Here is an 18,756-nt window from a genome sequence, read left to right on the forward strand (position 1 = left end):
TTTACTATAATATTAGTCAAATCACATTTTATACAAAAGGTTATTTCACAAATCACACGCCAGAACTAATCCCAGTTTAAATAATCATCTGTGCTTTTTTATTTCAAGGTTTATATCACGTCAGTAAAGGGTTTCAAATCAGCGCCACAGCAGCAGGTTATAATTATAAAGTGAATTATTGCTTACTTCGGACTCTGAACAACATATGTCAAGTATAAGCTTTGACCACATCATGATAAGACTAAGACTAACGCATTGTAAATACAAGTTGTCAAGAATAAACCAAACAAAAACACAACAGGGCTAATGCAGGAGGTATTGAAGTTATTCTTGATACATATGTGTTGTTAGTAAACATCAGTATATTATATTCTACAATATCTTTGAGCATAATTTCTATACTTCACAGACCGAGATATCACCAGTTGCAGCTTTATAATGTTCAAGTATGCAAGGCTACACATGACAGATTGCAAAAAAAAAAAAAAAGGCTTGTCCTTTAAACTGCAAATGACACGAGACAGAAAACACACAGAAACTGTTCCGGATGAATGGATGAACGCATAATAAATGGTAAACGCAAGGAAATGCAGTGGTTACATTTTGACCCTTCACTTTCGGTCACATCGCAAGTGCAAGACATTTCCAGAAAAAAAAAAAAAGTGCCAGAAGTGTCATCATAAATGACATGATAAAGATGCACACAAAGGATGTATAGAATGATAAATAATAAGTAAAATCATAGCTTCAAAAGAAGCAACTACTCACTTCCTGTGTAGGCCATTTTGATCAATGCAAATGTAATACGTAGATTTAGCATACATAAAATATAATGCAATATAAAAATATCTCCATAGTTCAAATATTGGATTGAAGTGTATGTTGTTATATTAACCTTGGTCCAATTTGGTCTTTATGACACATACAAAACATATGGGGAAAGTATGTTATGTTAATATATTTCTTCCTTTAAGTTAATTAAACATGTCACAACAACATACACACGCTAATGTAAACAGAATCCTTCTCTGTATAGGATGAATGAGTTGTGCATATTAAGTGTGTGTGCTGCTGTCAGAGCTGCAGGAGCTGCTGGCAGAGTGTGTGTATGACTTCTCTGTGCTCATACAGGTACATCTGAGTCTCCCACAGCATGTCAACCAACACAGCGTCACTGACCTCGTCCAGCATCACCTCCTGAGACAGCTGAGGACTCAACCTGAGGGGAGGAGAGACGGAAGTTAGCAAATGACAGATGGAGAGAAGACGTTGAACGAAAAAGGTACAAATGAAAGGAAACACAATGATGACGGGGAAGAAATGAAGAGAAATTAAACGCATAGAGGTCAGAAAGAACAGGAAGGAAGGAAGGAAGGAAGGAAGGAAGGAAGGAAGGAAGGAAGGAAGGAAGGAAGGAAGGAAGGAAGGAAGGAAGGAAGGAAGGAAGGAAGGAAGGAAGGAAGGAAGGAAGGATTAAAAAGATATTAAGAAGGAAATTATATGATAAAAGATGGGAAAATTTAGGTTGATTAAAGGAGGAAAGGAATTCAATTAAATAAGAAGGAATGAAAGAAGGAAGGAAATAAAAAAGGTATTAGAAGGAAATTAAATTATAAAGAAGATAAATAAATGAAAAAATCCAGATAAATTCAAGGAGGGAAAAAAGGAAAAGGAAACAAGGAAATGAAAAAAGGAAAGTAAGAACAATTTAATTATTTGAAGGGAAACAATGGAAGGAAACAAAGGAAGGAAGGAAGGAAGGATTCAAAAGGAATTTAAACGATAAAAGAAGGGGAAAATTTAGATAAATTAAATTAAAGGTGGAAAGGAATTCAATTAAATAAGAAGGAAGGAAATTATTGTGGTGAATGGAAAAAAGATAGACAGGAAGGAAATTAAAAGGTATTAGAAGGAAATTAAAAAAATGAAAGGAGGGAAGGAAGGTGGGAAATTGTTTAAGAGTAAATTAAAAATGAAATGAAACAAAGGAAATGAGGAACAATTAAAATTATTTAAGGGCGGAAATGGAAGGAAATAAAAGGAAGATTTAGATATTATAGAAGGGGAAAAACGGAAGGTGGGAGGGTAGGACTTAAATGAAAGGTAGGAAGGAAGAAATAAAGCAGGGAATTGAACAGAAGAAAGAAAGGAAGAAAATTAATTACATGAAGGAAATTAAAGAAAAAGGGAAGAAATGAAGGTACGAAGGAAGGAAATAAAGCAAGCATGTAAGAAACGGATGGAAAAAAGGAAACCAAACGCAATTCAAGAAGTGGTGGGACAGTGGAGACGAGTCACACAAAGAAAGAAACGATAGGACACAACAATGTAGAAAAGAAGCGCGTGAAAGGAGAGGAAAAGAACATCAGCGTTTCCTCGCAGAACAGAGCGAGTGCAGAGACGAGTGTCAGTCAACTGACCTGTGATAGTTTATATCGGCCATCTCACACCACGCTCGAGCTCGGTCCACTGCACAACCATCCGAGTCTGTACACTGACATAAATAACACCACCAATCACGCCAACATCACACGAAGAGTCTACGATGAAGGCTTTTACGAGATTTGTGTGTAAACTCACGCAATCCACGAGCATCTTGCCCAGTTCTCGGGCGCCAACGAAGGTCTTGGCCAGTTCCAGCGGGTTTGAAGGCCTAAACACGTCCACAGAGTTGACCGCCACCTGAGGAGGTTTCCCCGTGCCCAACGAGAGGACCACACCTAACCGGCTCACGTCTGCCTCGCGGCCCTGACAGAGACACACACAGACGGCTGTTTAATACCGTTACAACATTTCACCAATGTCCAATGGATCTTATTCAGGAAGTACAGTACACTCTATCTACCATAATGTGCACCCATTGTAGGAAATATTGTTGGCATTACAAAGAAATATATTGCAGTCAATTACATTTTTAGCTAAAAGTGAGTCTTGAACAGGTCATTCTTAAAGGGAAAGTTCACACAAAAATTTAAATGGTCCCATACTCACCCTCAAGCCATCCTAGGTGTATATCACTTTCTTTTTTCACCCCAACACAATCGAAATTATATAAAAAAATACCCTGGCTCTTCCAAGCTTTATAATGGCATTGAATAGCAGTCGAGTTTTTGAAGCTCCAAAAAGTGCATGCATCCATCATAAAAGTGCTCCATACGACTCCAGTGGGTTAATAAATGACTTCTGAAGCGAAGCGATGGGTTTTTATAAGAAAAAGATCCATATTTATAGCTTTATGAACTATAATCACTGGCTTACAGTAACGGCTGTACGCGCGTTCATGACAGATCTGACGGAATGCTCCAGAAGTCATTTATTAACCCCCTGGATATGCATTACTTTTATGATGGATGGATGCACTTTTTTGGAGCTTCAAAAGCACTATTCAATGCAATTACAAAGCTGGAAAGAGCCGGGATTTTATTTAAAGGAGCACTCTACTTTTTTTGGATATAGGCTCATTTTCCAACTCCCCTAGAGTTAAACAGTTTTACCGCTTTCTGATCCATTCAGCCGATCTCCGGGTCTGGCGGTAGCACTTTTAGCATAGCTTAGCATAGATCATTGAATCTGATTAGACCGTTAGCATCTCTCTCAAAAAAATGACCAAAGAGTTTCGATATTTTTCCTATTTAAAACTTGACTCTTCTGTAGTTACATCGTGTACTAAGACCGACGGAAAATTAAAAGGAACTATACTCTCATTCCTGCGTAATAATCAAGGAACTGTGCTGCCGTACCATGGGTGTAGCAGGCGCAATGATATTACGCAGTGCAAACACAAACTTAGTGCCGGTCACATTGGAAGTTACCTAGCTGGGGACTATTTTCAAGCGCCGCGTAACATCATTGCGCTGCTGCACGCATGGTACAGCAGCAAAGTTCCTTGATTATTAAGGAGGAATGAGAGTATAGTTCCTAGCCATATCGGCCTAGAAAATCGCAACTTTTCATTTTCGGTCTTAGTACACGATGTAACTACAGAAGAGTCAAGTTTTAAATAGGAAAAATATCGAAACTCTTTGGTCATTTTTTTGAGAGAGATGCTAACGGTCTAATCAGATTCAATGATCTATGCTAAGCTATGCTAAAAATTATCTATGCTAAGCTATGCTAAGTGCTACCACCTGACCCGGAGATCGGCTGAATGAATTCAAAATTGGTAAAACTCAACTGTTTAACTCTATGGGAGTTGGAAAATTAGCATATTTCCAAAAAAGTGGAGTGTTCCTTTAATGGGGAAAAAAGAAAGTCATATACACCTAGGATGGTTTGAGGGTGAGTAAATTATAGGATAATTATCATTTTTTGGATGAACTATTCCTTTAAGTCTATATTTGTGTATCAGACCTGTGCCTTCAGGGCTTTGCTGTATTGGTGTATTTCTGTCATGGCATCTAGCGTTGGGTTGTTGGCCAGCAGCCCTCCATCCAGAAAACGCCCCATTGGTCGAAAATAAGTGGGAGCTGCTCCACTGGAGCGGGCGGCACGCCAAACTAATTGCTCTGAGAGAAAGAGAAGGTGAATGAGCGAGAGAGCATAAAAGAGAACCAAGCGTGCAAAACATGATTAGCCTCCCACAAACAAACTAATGACCGATTACTTCCAACGTGAGGTACGATTGCGCAATATAAACACCAAAAGCCTTGCACACTGTGACCTTTCCATTCCACGCGCACTCTTTCTCACACACACCTTCATCCGTCACCTTCCTACGCTTTCTAGGAGGTCGAGTATATCCTACAACCAAAAGATCTTCGTCCTCCCACCCTGAAACAGCGACAGTGAAGCTTCACGCATCATTTGATATTGAGGATAACTGAGAAACCCAGAGCCCGTCAACATGCTCATAAAGAGCACGAGGGGAACATGAGTGTTTTCACCGGCACAAAGATAATTAGCGTAACGATATCCCGAAAATGAAAGTATTTACCCTGTGGCACAGTGAGGGGTTGAAATGTGGCAGTGGATGTGTACGGAGGGTCTCTTTGAAGGACCGCTGGGTCGTAATTACGAAACAGATGCAGTTCTCCAGGGTGTCTGTCTGCAAGAACGCTAGTCACCATTACTCTGAGAGAAACAGACAGGAGATGGATTAAAAACAAGCATTTTCTGACAAATAGCGAGCTCATTTTGTGTTCAGGGGTGTTGCAAAGCGTTAATAGGCAGCTGGTAGGGTGTTCCGAGGTATCGCTAATGCATTGCTTAGGAGTTCTGGATGTTTGCCAGTGTATTAAAAAGGAATATTCAGGTGTTGCTACACAGTTGCTGGGGGGTTCAGAGTCGTTGCTAAGGAATTGTGAAGAAGTAAATTGCTAGAGCATTACAAGGGGGTATGATATGGCTGATATGGCATTGCTCGGGTGTTCTGGTGGCTGATATGGCATTGCTCGGGTGTTGTTGTGGCTGATATGGCATTGCTCGGGTGTTGTGGTGGCTGATATGGCATTGCTCGGGTGTTGTGGTGGCTGATATGGCATTGCTCGGGTGTTCTGGTGGCTGATATGGCATTGCTCGGGTGTTGTGGTGGCTGATATGGCATTGCTCGGGTGTTGTGGTGGCTGATATGGCATTGCTCGGCTGTTGTGGTGGCTGATATGGCATTGCTCGGCTGTTGTGGTGGCTGATATGGCATTGCTCGGGTGTTCTGGTGGCTGATATGGCATTGCTCGGGTGTTCTGGTGGTTGATTTGGCATTGCTCGGGTGTTGTGGTGGCTGATATGGCATTGCTCGGGTGTTGTGGTGGCTGATATGGCATTGCTCGGGTGTTCTGGTGGCTGATATGGCATTGCTCGGGTGTTCTGGTGGCTGATATGGCATTGCTCGGGTGTTCTGGTGGTTGATTTGGCATTGCTCGGGTGTTGTGGTGGCTGATATGGCATTGCTCGGGTGTTGTGGTGGCTGATATGGCATTGCTCGGGTGTTGTGGTGGCTGATATGGCATTGCTCGGGTGTTGTGGTGGCTGATATGGCATTGCTCGGGTGTTGTGGTGGCTGATATGGCATTGCTCGGGTGTTCTGGTGGCTGATATGGCATTGCTCGGGTGTTGTTGTGGCTGATATGGCATTGCTCGGGTGTTGTGGTGGCTGATATGGCATTGCTCGGGTGTTGTGGTGGCTGATATGGCATTGCTCGGGTGTTCTGGTGGCTGATATGGCATTGCTCGGGTGTTGTGGTGGCTGATATGGCATTGCTCGGGTGTTGTGGTGGCTGATATGGCATTGCTCGGGTGTTGTGGTGGCTGATATGGCATTGCTCGGGTGTTGTGGTGGCTGATATGGCATTGCTCGGGTGTTGTGGTGGCTGATATGGCATTGCTCGGGTGTTGTGGTGGCTGATATGGCATTGCTCGGGTGTTGTGGTGGCTGATATGGCATTGCTCGGGTGTTCTGGTGGCTGATTTGGCATTGCTCGGGTGTTGTGGTGGCTGATATGGCATTGCTCGGGTGTTGTGGTGGCTGATATGGCATTGCTCGGGTGTTGTGGTGGCTGATATGGCATTGCTCGGGTGTTGTGGTGGCTGATATGGCATTGCTCGGGTGTTGTGGTGGCTGATATGGCATTGCTCGGGTGTTGTGGTGGCTGATATGGCATTGCTCGGGTGTTGTGGTGGCTGATATGGCATTGCTCGGGTGTTGTGGTGGCTGATATGGCATTGCTCGGGTGTTGTGGTGGCTGATATGGCATTGCTCGGGTGTTGTGGTGGCTGATATGGCATTGCTCGGGTGTTCTGGTGGCTGATATGGCATTGCTCGGCTGTTGTGGTGGCTGATATGGCATTGCTCGGGTGTTCTGGTGGCTGATATGACATTGCTCGGGTGTTGTGGTGGCTGATATGGCATTGCTCGGGTGTTGTGGTGGCTGATATGGCATTGTTCGGGTGTTGTGGTGGCTGATATGGCATTGCTCGGGTGTTGTGGTGGCTGATATGGCATTGCTCGGGTGTTGAGGTGGCTGATATGGCATTGCTCGGGTGTTGTGGTGGCTGATATGGCATTGCTCGGGTGTTGTGGTGGCTGATATGGCATTGCTCGGGTGTTGAGGTGGCTGATATGGCATTGCTCGGGTGTTGTGGTGGCTGATATGGCATTGCTCGGCTGTTGTGGTGGCTGATATGGCATTGCTTGGGTGTTCTGGTGGCTGATATGGCATTGCTCGGGTGTTGTGGTGGCTGATATGGCATTGCTCGGGTGTTGTGGTGGCTGATATGGCATTGCTCGGGTGTTGTGGTGGCTGATATGGCATTGCTCGGGTGTTCTGGTGGCTGATATGGCATTGCTCGGCTGTTGTGGTGGCTGATATGGCATTGCTCGGGTGTTCTGGTGGTTGATTTGGCATTGCTCGGGTGTTGTGGCGACTGATTTTGCATTGCTCGGGTGTTCTGGTGGCTGATATGGGATTGCTCGGCTGTTGTGGTGGCTGATATGGCATTGCTCGGGTGTTCTGGTGGCTGATATGGCATTGCTCGGCTGTTGTGGTGGCTGATATGGCATTGCTCGGGTGTTCTGGTGGCTGATTCAGCTTTGTTTGGGTGTTGTGGTGGCTGATATGGCATTGCTCGGGTGTTGTGGTGGCTGATATGGCATTGCTCGGGTGTTCTGGTGGCTGATATGGCATTGCTCGGGTGTTGTGGTGGTTGATAGGGCAGTTGATAGGATGTCTGGGTCTTTGCTAGACAATAGCTTACAATGTATGAATAGTTGCTATGGTGTTCTGGTGGGGAAGTTGTTGTTTGGTTTAATTAAAATCCCAAACCTTAAGTATAAGTACCTGGGGTGTGTGACGTCCGTCATTTTGGTATTTTCTCCAAACTCGTTCTTCAGAAATTCCTCCAGAGGGCCAGACTCGTACGGTCGAGAACCTTTAAACACCTGTTCCTTCATCCTGAAGTACAGACAGCGCAGATACTCCATCGACTTGCCTGCTCAAGTATACAATAAACAGAATTATGCTATTGCATGTACACGCTTACAGTAACCAAGAACATATTTTTACGATTATAAAATGGATAATTCTGTTCCTAGATGCTGATAGGTCAATACAGTTTTATAAATCTACTTAAATATTATATACTAAATCAAATACCGTGTACAATAGCTAGAGCCAGTATGCCACCGGTGCTAGTCCCAGACACCCAGTCAAAGAGTTCCCTGATGGGACGTCCTGCCTCTTTCTCCAGAGAGATTAACATCTGGATCAGAACCAGGCCTTTAATTCCTCCACCATCAAGACACAACAATCTGTCCATTCTTGAGAAAAATAAAAGCAAATGAGTGATTAACTCTTTGTAGGCTTGTTTTTAATCAATGTTCAGTTAATGCAACATACTTCTTGCTTCCTGTTTTGAGCCCATCAACCTCTACAAACCCACGAGTCATGGCCGTGACAGCTGTCGCCACATACATGATGTCATCAAACCCTGTGGACCAATAGCAAGATGTGAGAGCAGTGAACCAAATTATAGGCAGGTTGATTCTATCATAGATACGCAATACCTAAATGCCGCTGGTAATAAGTGTGATATGCAAGCATGTCCGTCATTTTGGAAAGGTCAAGTTCTACAAACAGATTAAAGTGATGATGCGACAAGATCATGCTTCGCCAGCATTCTCAACCGTAAAAGACTAGCCTCTTTTGTCTCACAGGTTTGTACAGTAGGCTGCACAATTTTGTGGCATTTATGTTGGTGTAATTTGATTAGGTTGTTAAGTGATTGCTTGAGTTCAATCCAATAGGTTGACCTTTCCAAGATGACGGCTGCTGCTGAGAAATCAGGTTTAGTCAAATGGTGCGTTTAGATATTCAAGATATTCTAGTATGACATAAGAAAGCTTCAAATAAAAGTATTAGGTTTAGAAATACAGGCTGCACAGAAGTGAACAAATACAACTTTAGGGAATGTCTGAAAGAGTGCAGAAAAATAAGAGGACATTAAGCAAAAATGTTAATCAATATTTAAATATTTAAATGTAATATTTCCAAAGAGTATGCAGCATATTTATTCTACTTTATAATAAACCTTGATCCTTTGTGGAAAAAATTCACACCCACAAAGCTCTGCATTGAGCTCAGCAAAATAATGCATCCAAGATGGTGGATGAAATCAAGAGAAATGTCGATTTACTTAAAAAATAAAATAACTTACTGATTTACAGAACATTAGTGTGTCAATTTTATGCTTATTAGACCATCACGTTGTTAGCTTAGCAACATGCTATGGCCAAACTCAATTGAAATCAACTGTAAATTGAGTCTTCACAGCTCTTTATATGAGGAACACAGTTATACAAGCCCATGTTCAAAATCGGCCACTTATCAGGTACCATTTCAGTAAAAACATACTGTAAAAGCTGCAGAAGAAAACTGAGGGACAGAGGTGAAAGATTGCCAGGATATCGAAGATTGGAGGCGGGGCTTTACCTATGCCAGGAGGCGGAGCTTTGTTGATGCTGGGGATAGGGCTGTTGAGGGATGGGGGGTGACACCGTTCGGCCCCTACACTACACAGCATGTTCAAGAGCACCTTACGGTTGGGCCCTTCAGTGCGAGCGCAGGATTAGACACATGCACGCGGCCACACCCACACCATGCATGCGCACAAAAGAAAGAAAGAAAGAAAGAGTACATGTTGACAATGCATGAATGAGAAAACAAGAGCATGAGTCATTCCTGTAGTTAAACACACGCATATGCAAAAACCATCATGACACGTAAGCGCCGCATGGTTTGTGCCGATAATCTCACAAGAATAACAATAGCCAATCAAAACATCAGGACCCATCAGACAGCTTCTGCCGGTTTTTCCAGAGAATAGCTACTGCACACTTATGATGATGAACACATTTAAATAAAAGATTAATAAAGATAAATACAAATATTTTAAATAAATCCATAAACTAACTTTTTTTTAAAGGGGTGTAACGATACCCTCATGTTAAGATTCGATACAGAACTCACGATATGATATTATTGCGATACTCCAAGACATATGATAAAAAGTTAACATAAGGGTTTTACATTGTGTGTGTAAATGAATAGGCTTGGACTTGGTGCTGGAAACCCAATGTGACACCAGAATAAAAATATTCATGATTCTGAAGCTGAAAACAAAACATTATTTTAGACGAACATGCTTTGTCATTGTCTAGATATATTTCAAATAATGTAGGCCTCTTTTTACTGGTGACATTTGCCATTATCAGGACCCACAAATATTGCATTATTATACATTATATATATGGTAGTTTAAAACTAAAACTCTGAATTTTTTTTGCTCACAAAGCAATTTCCATTTTGGGTTAACTATACACAATATTGTCACTATCCACAATACATATTGTTGCATTTTTGTATTGTGATATATTGTGACATGATATATTGTTACACCCCTACTTTTTTTTATTTTAAATAAATGAATACTCAAAAAAATATAGTCCTTGTGGCTTTAGAAACATGAAACTTGGAACGATTGGCTGGGAAAATAAAACACTTCCCCTTTAAGGCAAAAACAAAAGCAAATCATTAGTGCGTCAACAAATGAACTTTACTTAAACTTGCATAGTTGTATTTATATATATATATATGCATATCAACAAAATGTATGGTAGTATACAGTTAGAAGATAATATTATGCTTGCATGCAAACACCCCAAATTATGTCATGCAAAAGGCTCTGGAAACTGTGCAACTAGAAATTGAAAGAGTTTGAACACATTGGAGACTAGCCTTTAATCACACATACATGATCTCTGATACATCTCTCGCTCTCTCTCTCTCTCTCTCTCTCTCTCTCTCACCCTTGCTAGTACGGGCGGCGATGAGTCCTGGTGTCTCTCCCACGTCATTGTGAACCTCCACATCTGCTCCAAACACCATGAGAGCTTTGATCAAGTCCATGTGGTCCAACTGTGAGCCCAGAGGATACAGCATATAAGTGAAAAGAAACTAAATAGAAAAGATGTCCGCTATTCCTACAGGGTTCCTACACATTTTCCATTTCAAACTTCCATACACAATTATCTAGACCTCCTTACAAACTGTTTCATGTTTCAGACCATATTTAACATGAATGGCTCATACAGCATTATAATTGTTTTTAAAGTAGTCATCTGTAAATATAGATTTTTGGTTTTCTTAAGTGATCATATGCTCTTGCATGATGAGAAAAACCTAAAAGGCTTTATAACCTGCATAATCTGCATATTCACACTCAAACATCAGTTTGATACTATATTTGTGGTTTGATAAATGTAATATTAGAGTTAAAGTCTTATTTTTATATTTTAGAAAAATGAACAAGGGCAATAGTCTGAATTCTGTAAAACACTGATATTTTTCCATACATTTCCAAAAATTTTAATTATTTCAATCAAATTTCATACTTTTCTGTCTAGGAAACCTGTGCCCACATTTTCTGTAAAATTGTTTCAGAAGGAAAATTGTTAATTATCCTGTCGATTAGTGTGATCACGTTACGTTTTGAAATATAAGAGCTTTGAATTGTTTTTTTGTATGAAATGTATATTTTGAAAACCAAATGTATTTAGCTTATTCTTGTACATAGTTTTGTTTTTGTTAACAAAAAAACAAAATAATTAACCATTTTCGTTAATTGAAAAAGCTAAAATAAAATAGAAATTTTAGATGACAAATGTAAGCTTAAAAAACTAAAATGAACAGTAACTGAAGTACTAAATTTACTGGAGTTAAAACTAAAATGAAAGCTAAAAAAACAAAGAGCATAAAGACTGAAAAGAAAGAAAGAAGCTAATTCAAAATATGAATAAATACCATAATAGTAAATAAATAATACTAAATTAACACTGTTTTTACTAGATTATTTTACTATTTTTTTCATGACAAACTCATTTTGGTATTTTCAATAAATTAATTACATTTTTAATTGTTATAATTGAATAAAAAATAAATATTATTTATTAGTTATCTATACTTATAATAATTATTTTATTAAAAACTGCACAAATTAAAGGCATTCATTATTATTAATAAATATTTAATTTAAATTAGTTTTTTTTATATTTTTATTTAATTTAATTACACATATTGGGGTGAACTATGAGCCAGACGTGTTCTTGACAGGCCTGGTGAATTCCCTCTCATACCTTCATGGCGAGGTGCAGTGCTGTGTTTCCGTCCTGGCCCTTAATGTTGGGGTCGGCTCCATGTGTCAGCAGTGTCATCGCGGCCTCAAAGCGGCCCCTCTTGGTCAGGATGTGTAACGGACTCTCTCCGGTCTTACTCAGGTAGTTGACGTTACATCCGCGGTCCAGCAGTACGCGGCTCATCTAGAGAGAGAGGAAACGCAGGATGGTCAGAACACAGATAGTCTCGGCCTCAGACGTCACACGCGCAGACCGTCAGCTGACCGTCTGATGCACAAGGCACACAAAATGGAAAACACTTCGGGAGTTTCGAAGGCGTCATCTGATTGGTTGAACTCTACAGGACGAACGTGCGTGTCGTGCTCTTTAATGCCAAACCCTCTCATGGAAGAAGAATCATGTTTACAACTGTGACAATGAGCGCTTATCAGGATCAACTTTACGCCGGATTTTCAAAAGTATGTGAAGGTCGCGGCGCCATTGTTGCAGTAAACTTGTCTTTTATCGTAGGGACATCGGGTTTACATTTTCACGTCCTTAAATATGGGACAAAATTAACCTCTCGGACGGCCAATGAAAGCTGCGGCCGGTGTCCAGACCTTCTGCGGTCATGCGCAAGCCTAAAATGCAGATCATTCCTCAAGTAACGGTGTGTTCACACTTGTAGTTCGGTTCTCTTGGTTCTTTTTTGGTCCGGGCCAAAATAGAAAATGATACATTTAGGCCACATTTACACATAGCCGGGTATTTAGAGAAACGAATATTTCCCCCCCCCCCTCCGTTTTCAATAATAACATTGTGCACACAACCGTCGAGCGCCATCATAACTATGCCAAACCTATGGGCGGCAGTGTAGGGAGAAGGATAAAGCCATGCAAGCCAATCAGAATCCTCAGAATCGACAAGAGAGAACCATAAACCCCGTTTCTCCCAGTTGACACGGCAACATATAACCGGCGTTTTCAGAAATCTTCACTTTAGCCGGAGTTTTTAGAAATAATCGTTTTCTGTGATAAAAACGGGGGTTTCGTGTAAATGAGAGGCCAAACCACAAGGAAATATCTGCGTCTTCCCTTCGTGTAAACGGGGCCTTAGTCCTGGTTCGCTTAGCGTTCACACTGTCATCGTTAAAACGGGAGTCTAAAGATAGAAAACAACAACAACAAAAAAACGGCTTTTATGGCGTATATTTTGCGACTGAACATCCAACACAATGCTGTGTTCTGGGATAAATGCGTTTGCTATGTGACCCTGGACCACAAAACCAGTCACATGGAGCAATTTTATGAAATTGAGATGTATACATCACATGAAAGCTGAATGAATAAGCTTTCCATTGATGTATGACTTGTTATGATATGACAATATTTGGTCGAGATACAACTATTTGAAAATCTGGAATCTGAGGGTGCCAAAAAAAATCGAAACATTGAGAAAATCTCCTTTAAAGTTGTCTATTTATGTTCATTGTGCTGCATTTACTCACAAAAATAAATGCTTTATATATTTACGGTAGGACTTCACTAAATATCTTCATGGAACATGATCTTTACTTAATATCCTAATGATTTTTGGCATAAAAGAAATCGATAATTGTGACCCATACAATGTATCGTTGGCTATCGCCACAAATAAACCCGTGCGACTTGTGACTGGTTTTGTGATCCAGGGTCACATGTGCGTAGCTGCATATAAAGCTGCATATAATCCCTCTGTCACACACACACACATCTGCTGCGAGGAGACGCGGTTCTGATGCCTGTACCGATCTGTGATGGGCAACATCGACTATGACGAGATGTCTTTGGTCCGTGATCCGTTCATATTTCAAACCGCACCAGAGTTTGTTAGGAAGCGGAGCGAGACCCATCTTTTCAGAGTCTCGGTCCTCTTGTTTGATGCACCAGGGTTCGGATGGCAGCGTTCACGCTTATTCAAATGAACCGCACTAACAGAGCAATCGCACCAGAGTTCGTTTTAATCCAACCAAACATGCTCAAGTGCGAACACACCCTAAAGAAGCAAAGGAAGTACCCCTGACCTCGGGAGTCTTAACCCAGTGGAGAGGCGTTCCGCCATAAACCGGATCCTCCGCTAGAAGTTGATTGGGATTAGACGATAAAATTGCTTCAGCACAACTAAAGAAGAGAAAACGAGAAGAATAAGATTGATTAATTGAAACTCGCAAGTGAATTATCAACGAAGCAATACAGATTCCTGGTCCGCACCTCTTCTCGCTAAACTTCATGGCAGCGTGGATTGGATAGCCACTACTTCCCATGATGTCACAGCGGGCTCCGCCCCCAAGCAGACCCTTGACCACCTCCACCCTCCCGAGACGGCACGCGATGTGCATCGGCGTTTCCCCGGAGGCGTTCAGCTCGTTCACACCCGCGCACAGTTGTGCACACAACACCTGGCGGAAAGGAAAATGACAATCATGGAGATCTGAATAACGGAGTCAGTCATTCAGCGAGTGATCCCGGAGTTGACCTCTCACCTCTATGATAAGGGCGGAGTCTTGTTTAGCGGCGCAGTGCATGGGCGTCTCCCCGTTCTTGTCCTTGATGTCCGTGCGCGCCTGACACTCCTCCAGGAGCTCGCGCACGCAGCCCACGTCTCCTCTCTCGCACGCCAGGTGCAGCGGCGTCTGGCCCTGAGCGTCACGGGCGTTCATCTGGCTGTGAGGGACCACAACAATCTGCATTTCGGAACTTCTTGATATTCTTAATGCGAGACACGGCAGCCAAAAACATTGGTTTTTTTTTCACTGGTCAATTTTGAGATTTTGGGCTATTTGTCTACAATAACATGTCTTCTTTCAGACTTGTGGTGAAAAAAAGTCCAAAATACACATTTAGGTCTTTATTTTACTACACTTTGTCTATTTGCGTCTGAAGACTTCTCCTAAATTCAACAAAAGTTGGCGTTCTAAATCAACACGCTGCTCCGCGATCTCTGTCTGCTCCCTGTCATCACACACACCGTTGGAAAGCGCTCTCTCTGCTATACATTGTTGTCGGATCCAATTATCCAAATATGGTAATTTCCTTTTTATCAGCAACCAATCGTGAAAGTACAATGGGCATTAAACTCTAAAAGCGAAATCTCATTGGCTGATGTCAATTTCTGACAACGTGATTCGTTCAGATGCATCACGTGACGCGCTCTGACATTTAGATGTGTGTGACAGTTTTTCTGTTCAGTTAAAGGCCATAAATGCTGTGTTTATAAGTTTTGATCTGATTTAGGTGGTTTGTATTGCTGTTGCTAATGATTTGATGAGATATTGTGTCTGTAAATAGTTGTTTCCACTAAAAAAAGTATGAATTTTTACATTACAAATCTTTAAATGCCGTTTTCTCAAAATGGGTTTTTTGTCATTCTCCAGTAGAAACATCTCAGCCTATGTAGCACCGATGTACACCAAACTTTCCAGTTATACACTTAGCAGAATTCTGAAGATATGTTCAGAGGGATTTGTTAATAAATCATTCCTGGCCTGATTTATGGGACATTTTAATAAAAGAAATATGGTGAAAATTGATTTAAGGCTATGGACAGTATATTTTGATTTCCTAGGTAATGAAAGTATGTATCCTGAAATCCCTCTGAAATTATTTTTTCATCTTGTGTGTAAACAAAACGAAAAAATTATTTTGCACCTGGCTTTAACATATGTTCAGATCCATCTACTGAAAATATATGCAAAATTGCGCATATTTAATGAGATAATGCATAATTTGCATAATTAAACATACAAATTTCAAAAACTTGTAATACATTTTTTTTATATACTTGTGTAAGTAATTAACTGAGGAAGTTTCATGGTGATATCTATTATTTCAAAATTTTACCTTATTCACCTGTAGTGTCTCGCTTTAATGTTTATTATCGGACTGAGAAGTGATGAGATTTTTTAACATGAGGTTGGTTTAAGGTTTTTATCTCACTTGTGCATATTGTGATAACGCTGCATATTGCACAGCTTCTCACATGCCATACTTATTTTAGCCACATACTGTTTTTCGCCTACTACATAGTAGGGAAGTATGCGATTTCGGATGCAGCCGTGACCTTTAAACTTAGTCCTTCTCTTGATATCTCACCTCAAAATGTAATTGTGCTTGAGACAGTCTCTCAGTCCGATATCCACAGCGACGTGAGCCGAGCTGTAGTCGGGGTGATTCCGCACACAGTCCACGATTGGCTGGAGCATCTCGGGTTTCAAAGGTGGGCGGAGCATCTCATAAAACGGGCGGAGTTTGAGGGTGTACTGAGGAAACCAATTCATGGCATCTGCCTCTGAAGAAACCTGGAACAACCTGAGCACAAAAATCCCAATTCCTTTCGTTCTTGAAACCCACATATGACAGGCTAATGAAATTGTAGTTGATGACAATGAAACGCTGTATTCAGGAGGGGTGGCGTTATTTAACAAGAGCCTGGATCCACAATGGTTCTTTGTGGCCAAGGCTTCCCACTGCTGGTTACAGTCATGCGCTGATGGGAAAGCAAATCAATTCGACAGACTGGGAGTCTGAAGCAATATGGGACTTTTCGCAAGACCACTACGAAACCACAAGGAAATCAATTTATTGACTGAAGAGGGGTCATGCTGTATTGTGAATATCTTGACTAAAGGGTCTCACCTGAGGGCCACAGAGGAAGACTCAGGGCAGAGAAGCAGGCAGTCCCATGACTGGCTCTGTTGGTTCCTGTACAGGACCAGCCGGCCCTCCTGTCTCAATATCACTTTCCCATTATATTCCGACAGCTGCACATCCCTCACACGGTACGGGTTGGAGAACAGGTTTGACACGGAGCTCACCGTGTCCAATATACGGCCCAGGAACTGCATGGTGAGCTGGGGGAAGAGAGGTGATGACGCGCTGATAAGGGTTTCTCATTTTATCTGACCAATGAATTTTCAGGGGTTGATTTAATGTTTATTATCAGACTAAGAAGAGATTCGATTTTTGAAAATGTAATCATTAAAAATGATCAGGTTTTTATCTCACTCGTGCATATTTTTGTAACGCTGAATATTATGTATTTTTTCACATGCTTTTTCACTGGTTATTTGAGATTACAGTTTAAGAATTAAATATTTATATATACACATATATCGTTTTTAGTTATTTTTATGTTAACAATATTATGTTTAATTTATATTTAAATATATAAAGGTAATTATATCATAGGATTTATAAATAAATAAATAAATGTTATTTTCCTTTTTTATATTTCTCTGGTTTATGTAGGCTACAGAATCTGCAGTTTACATTATATTTAAAGATTCAGAGGTCATAATATATATTTTTTTAATTAAATATATATGTACACACACACATATATATAAATATATATATATACACACACACACACTGTTTTTTGTTTTTTTATGTTAACATTATTATGTTTACTTTATATTTGAAGATATAAAGGTAATTATATCATAGGATTTTTCATATATTTCTTGTTTATATATATATAAGAGTACAATTAATTTTCCTTAATTTTATATACATTACAGAATCTGCACTATTTACTTTATATTTAGAGATACAAAAATGTCATATTGTAGGATTTAAAAAAAATAAGTTATTTTTTATTTATTTATCTGGTTTATGTACAGAATCTGCAGTTTACTTGATATTTAAAGATTCAAAAGGTTATAATATTAGTTTTTGAAAAAAATTACACATAGTATACATATGTACACACATACATATATATATATATATATATGAGTGTGTGTACATATGTATGCTTATGTATGTATGTGTGTGTGTGTGTGTGTGTGTGTGTATATATTATATATATATAATATATACACACACACACACACATACATAAGCATACATATGTACACACACTCATATATATATATATATGAGTGTGTGTACATATGTATGCTTATGTATGTATGTATGTGTGTGTGTGTGTGTGTGTGTGTGTGTAATATATATATATATATATATATATATATATATATACACACACACACACATACATACATACATACATAAGCATACATATGTACACACACACACACACTCATATATATATATATATAATATGTGTCAATATAACCAGTCAAAATATATATATATATATATATTGACTGGTTTGATAAAGAGGCAAGAGAAACTAATGGTTTATTCGCGTGCAGTCAATTCATTCATCTCGCAACCGAAACTCTCACCTAAGCAGTTAGCATTTGACAGCTCGCAGTTTAATGTAGGCTTTTCACAATCACTAGCAAGTAGCAACTGACAAACCCCCCCACAAAACTTGCTTGTCAAAACTAGACGACACAAACCAGTTTAACAGTCAAAAGTAACAATGTAACGTTAGATGACTGTCATCCGTGCACGAGACTTTGATCAGAGCCACAACAGTCAGCACTCGTTTTAAACGAAACGCCACAAGTGTGCATTAATCCTCACTAAAATATAAAACCTCTTTGTCATTTATTAAGTCGTAACCCATGCTTAACGCCTTACCTTTGCGCTATTTCATTATCCCGTACGGTTATTGGTGTACTGAGACGCAGCAGATCGTTGACTTTTGATAGGACATCAACAATCACTGCATTACAACCAACCTTGAGTAAGATTGTCTGACAG

The 18,756-nt window shown here is 40.2% G+C and overlaps 1 protein-coding gene across 3 annotated transcripts; it reads right to left on the reverse strand.

The window, feature by feature from the left end:
* Window positions 1-71: 71 nt before the first annotated feature.
* On the reverse strand, window positions 72-18,741 carry pla2g6 (phospholipase A2, group VI (cytosolic, calcium-independent)). 3 transcript variants are annotated; one of them, XM_079592178.1, is made up of 18 exons: window positions 18,634-18,741; window positions 16,777-16,991; window positions 16,234-16,449; window positions 14,625-14,805; window positions 14,353-14,540; window positions 14,166-14,262; window positions 12,125-12,307; window positions 10,799-10,907; window positions 9,423-9,539; window positions 8,331-8,421; window positions 8,088-8,251; window positions 7,773-7,923; window positions 4,934-5,070; window positions 4,696-4,770; window positions 4,351-4,505; window positions 2,581-2,748; window positions 2,421-2,494; window positions 72-1,219 (listed from the first exon to the last, which is right to left on the reverse strand). In XM_079592178.1, exons 2-18 carry the CDS (start codon window positions 16,983-16,985, stop codon window positions 1,075-1,077), a joined length of 2,460 nt encoding a protein of 819 aa, XP_079448304.1. In that variant the 5' UTR covers window positions 16,986-16,991; window positions 18,634-18,741; the 3' UTR covers window positions 72-1,074. The 3 variants fall into 3 exon arrangements, with proteins under 3 accessions (XP_079448304.1, XP_079448305.1, XP_079448306.1); XM_079592179.1 differs by lacking the exon at window positions 4,696-4,770; XM_079592180.1 differs by lacking the exons at window positions 4,696-4,770; window positions 9,423-9,539.
* Window positions 18,742-18,756: the final 15 nt, after the last annotated feature.

Source organism: Phoxinus phoxinus (assembly GCF_949152265.1).
Source record: "Phoxinus phoxinus genome assembly, chromosome: 20".
Classification (NCBI taxonomy): domain Eukaryota; kingdom Metazoa; phylum Chordata; class Actinopteri; order Cypriniformes; family Leuciscidae; genus Phoxinus; species Phoxinus phoxinus.

Coding starts and splice junctions, on each gene's coding strand:
- pla2g6 (XM_079592178.1), bottom strand. CDS start 16,985: ATGCAGTTCCTGGGCCGTATATTGGACACGGTGAGCTCCGTGTCAAAC. Junction 16,450..16,776: donor TCTTCCTCTGTGGCCCTCAG/GTGAGACCCTTT, acceptor TTTTGTGCTCAG/GTTGTTCCAGGTTTCTTCAG. Junction 7,924..8,087: donor GGCTCTAGCTATTGTACACG/GTATTTGATTTA, acceptor ATACTTGAGCAG/GCAAGTCGATGGAGTATCTG.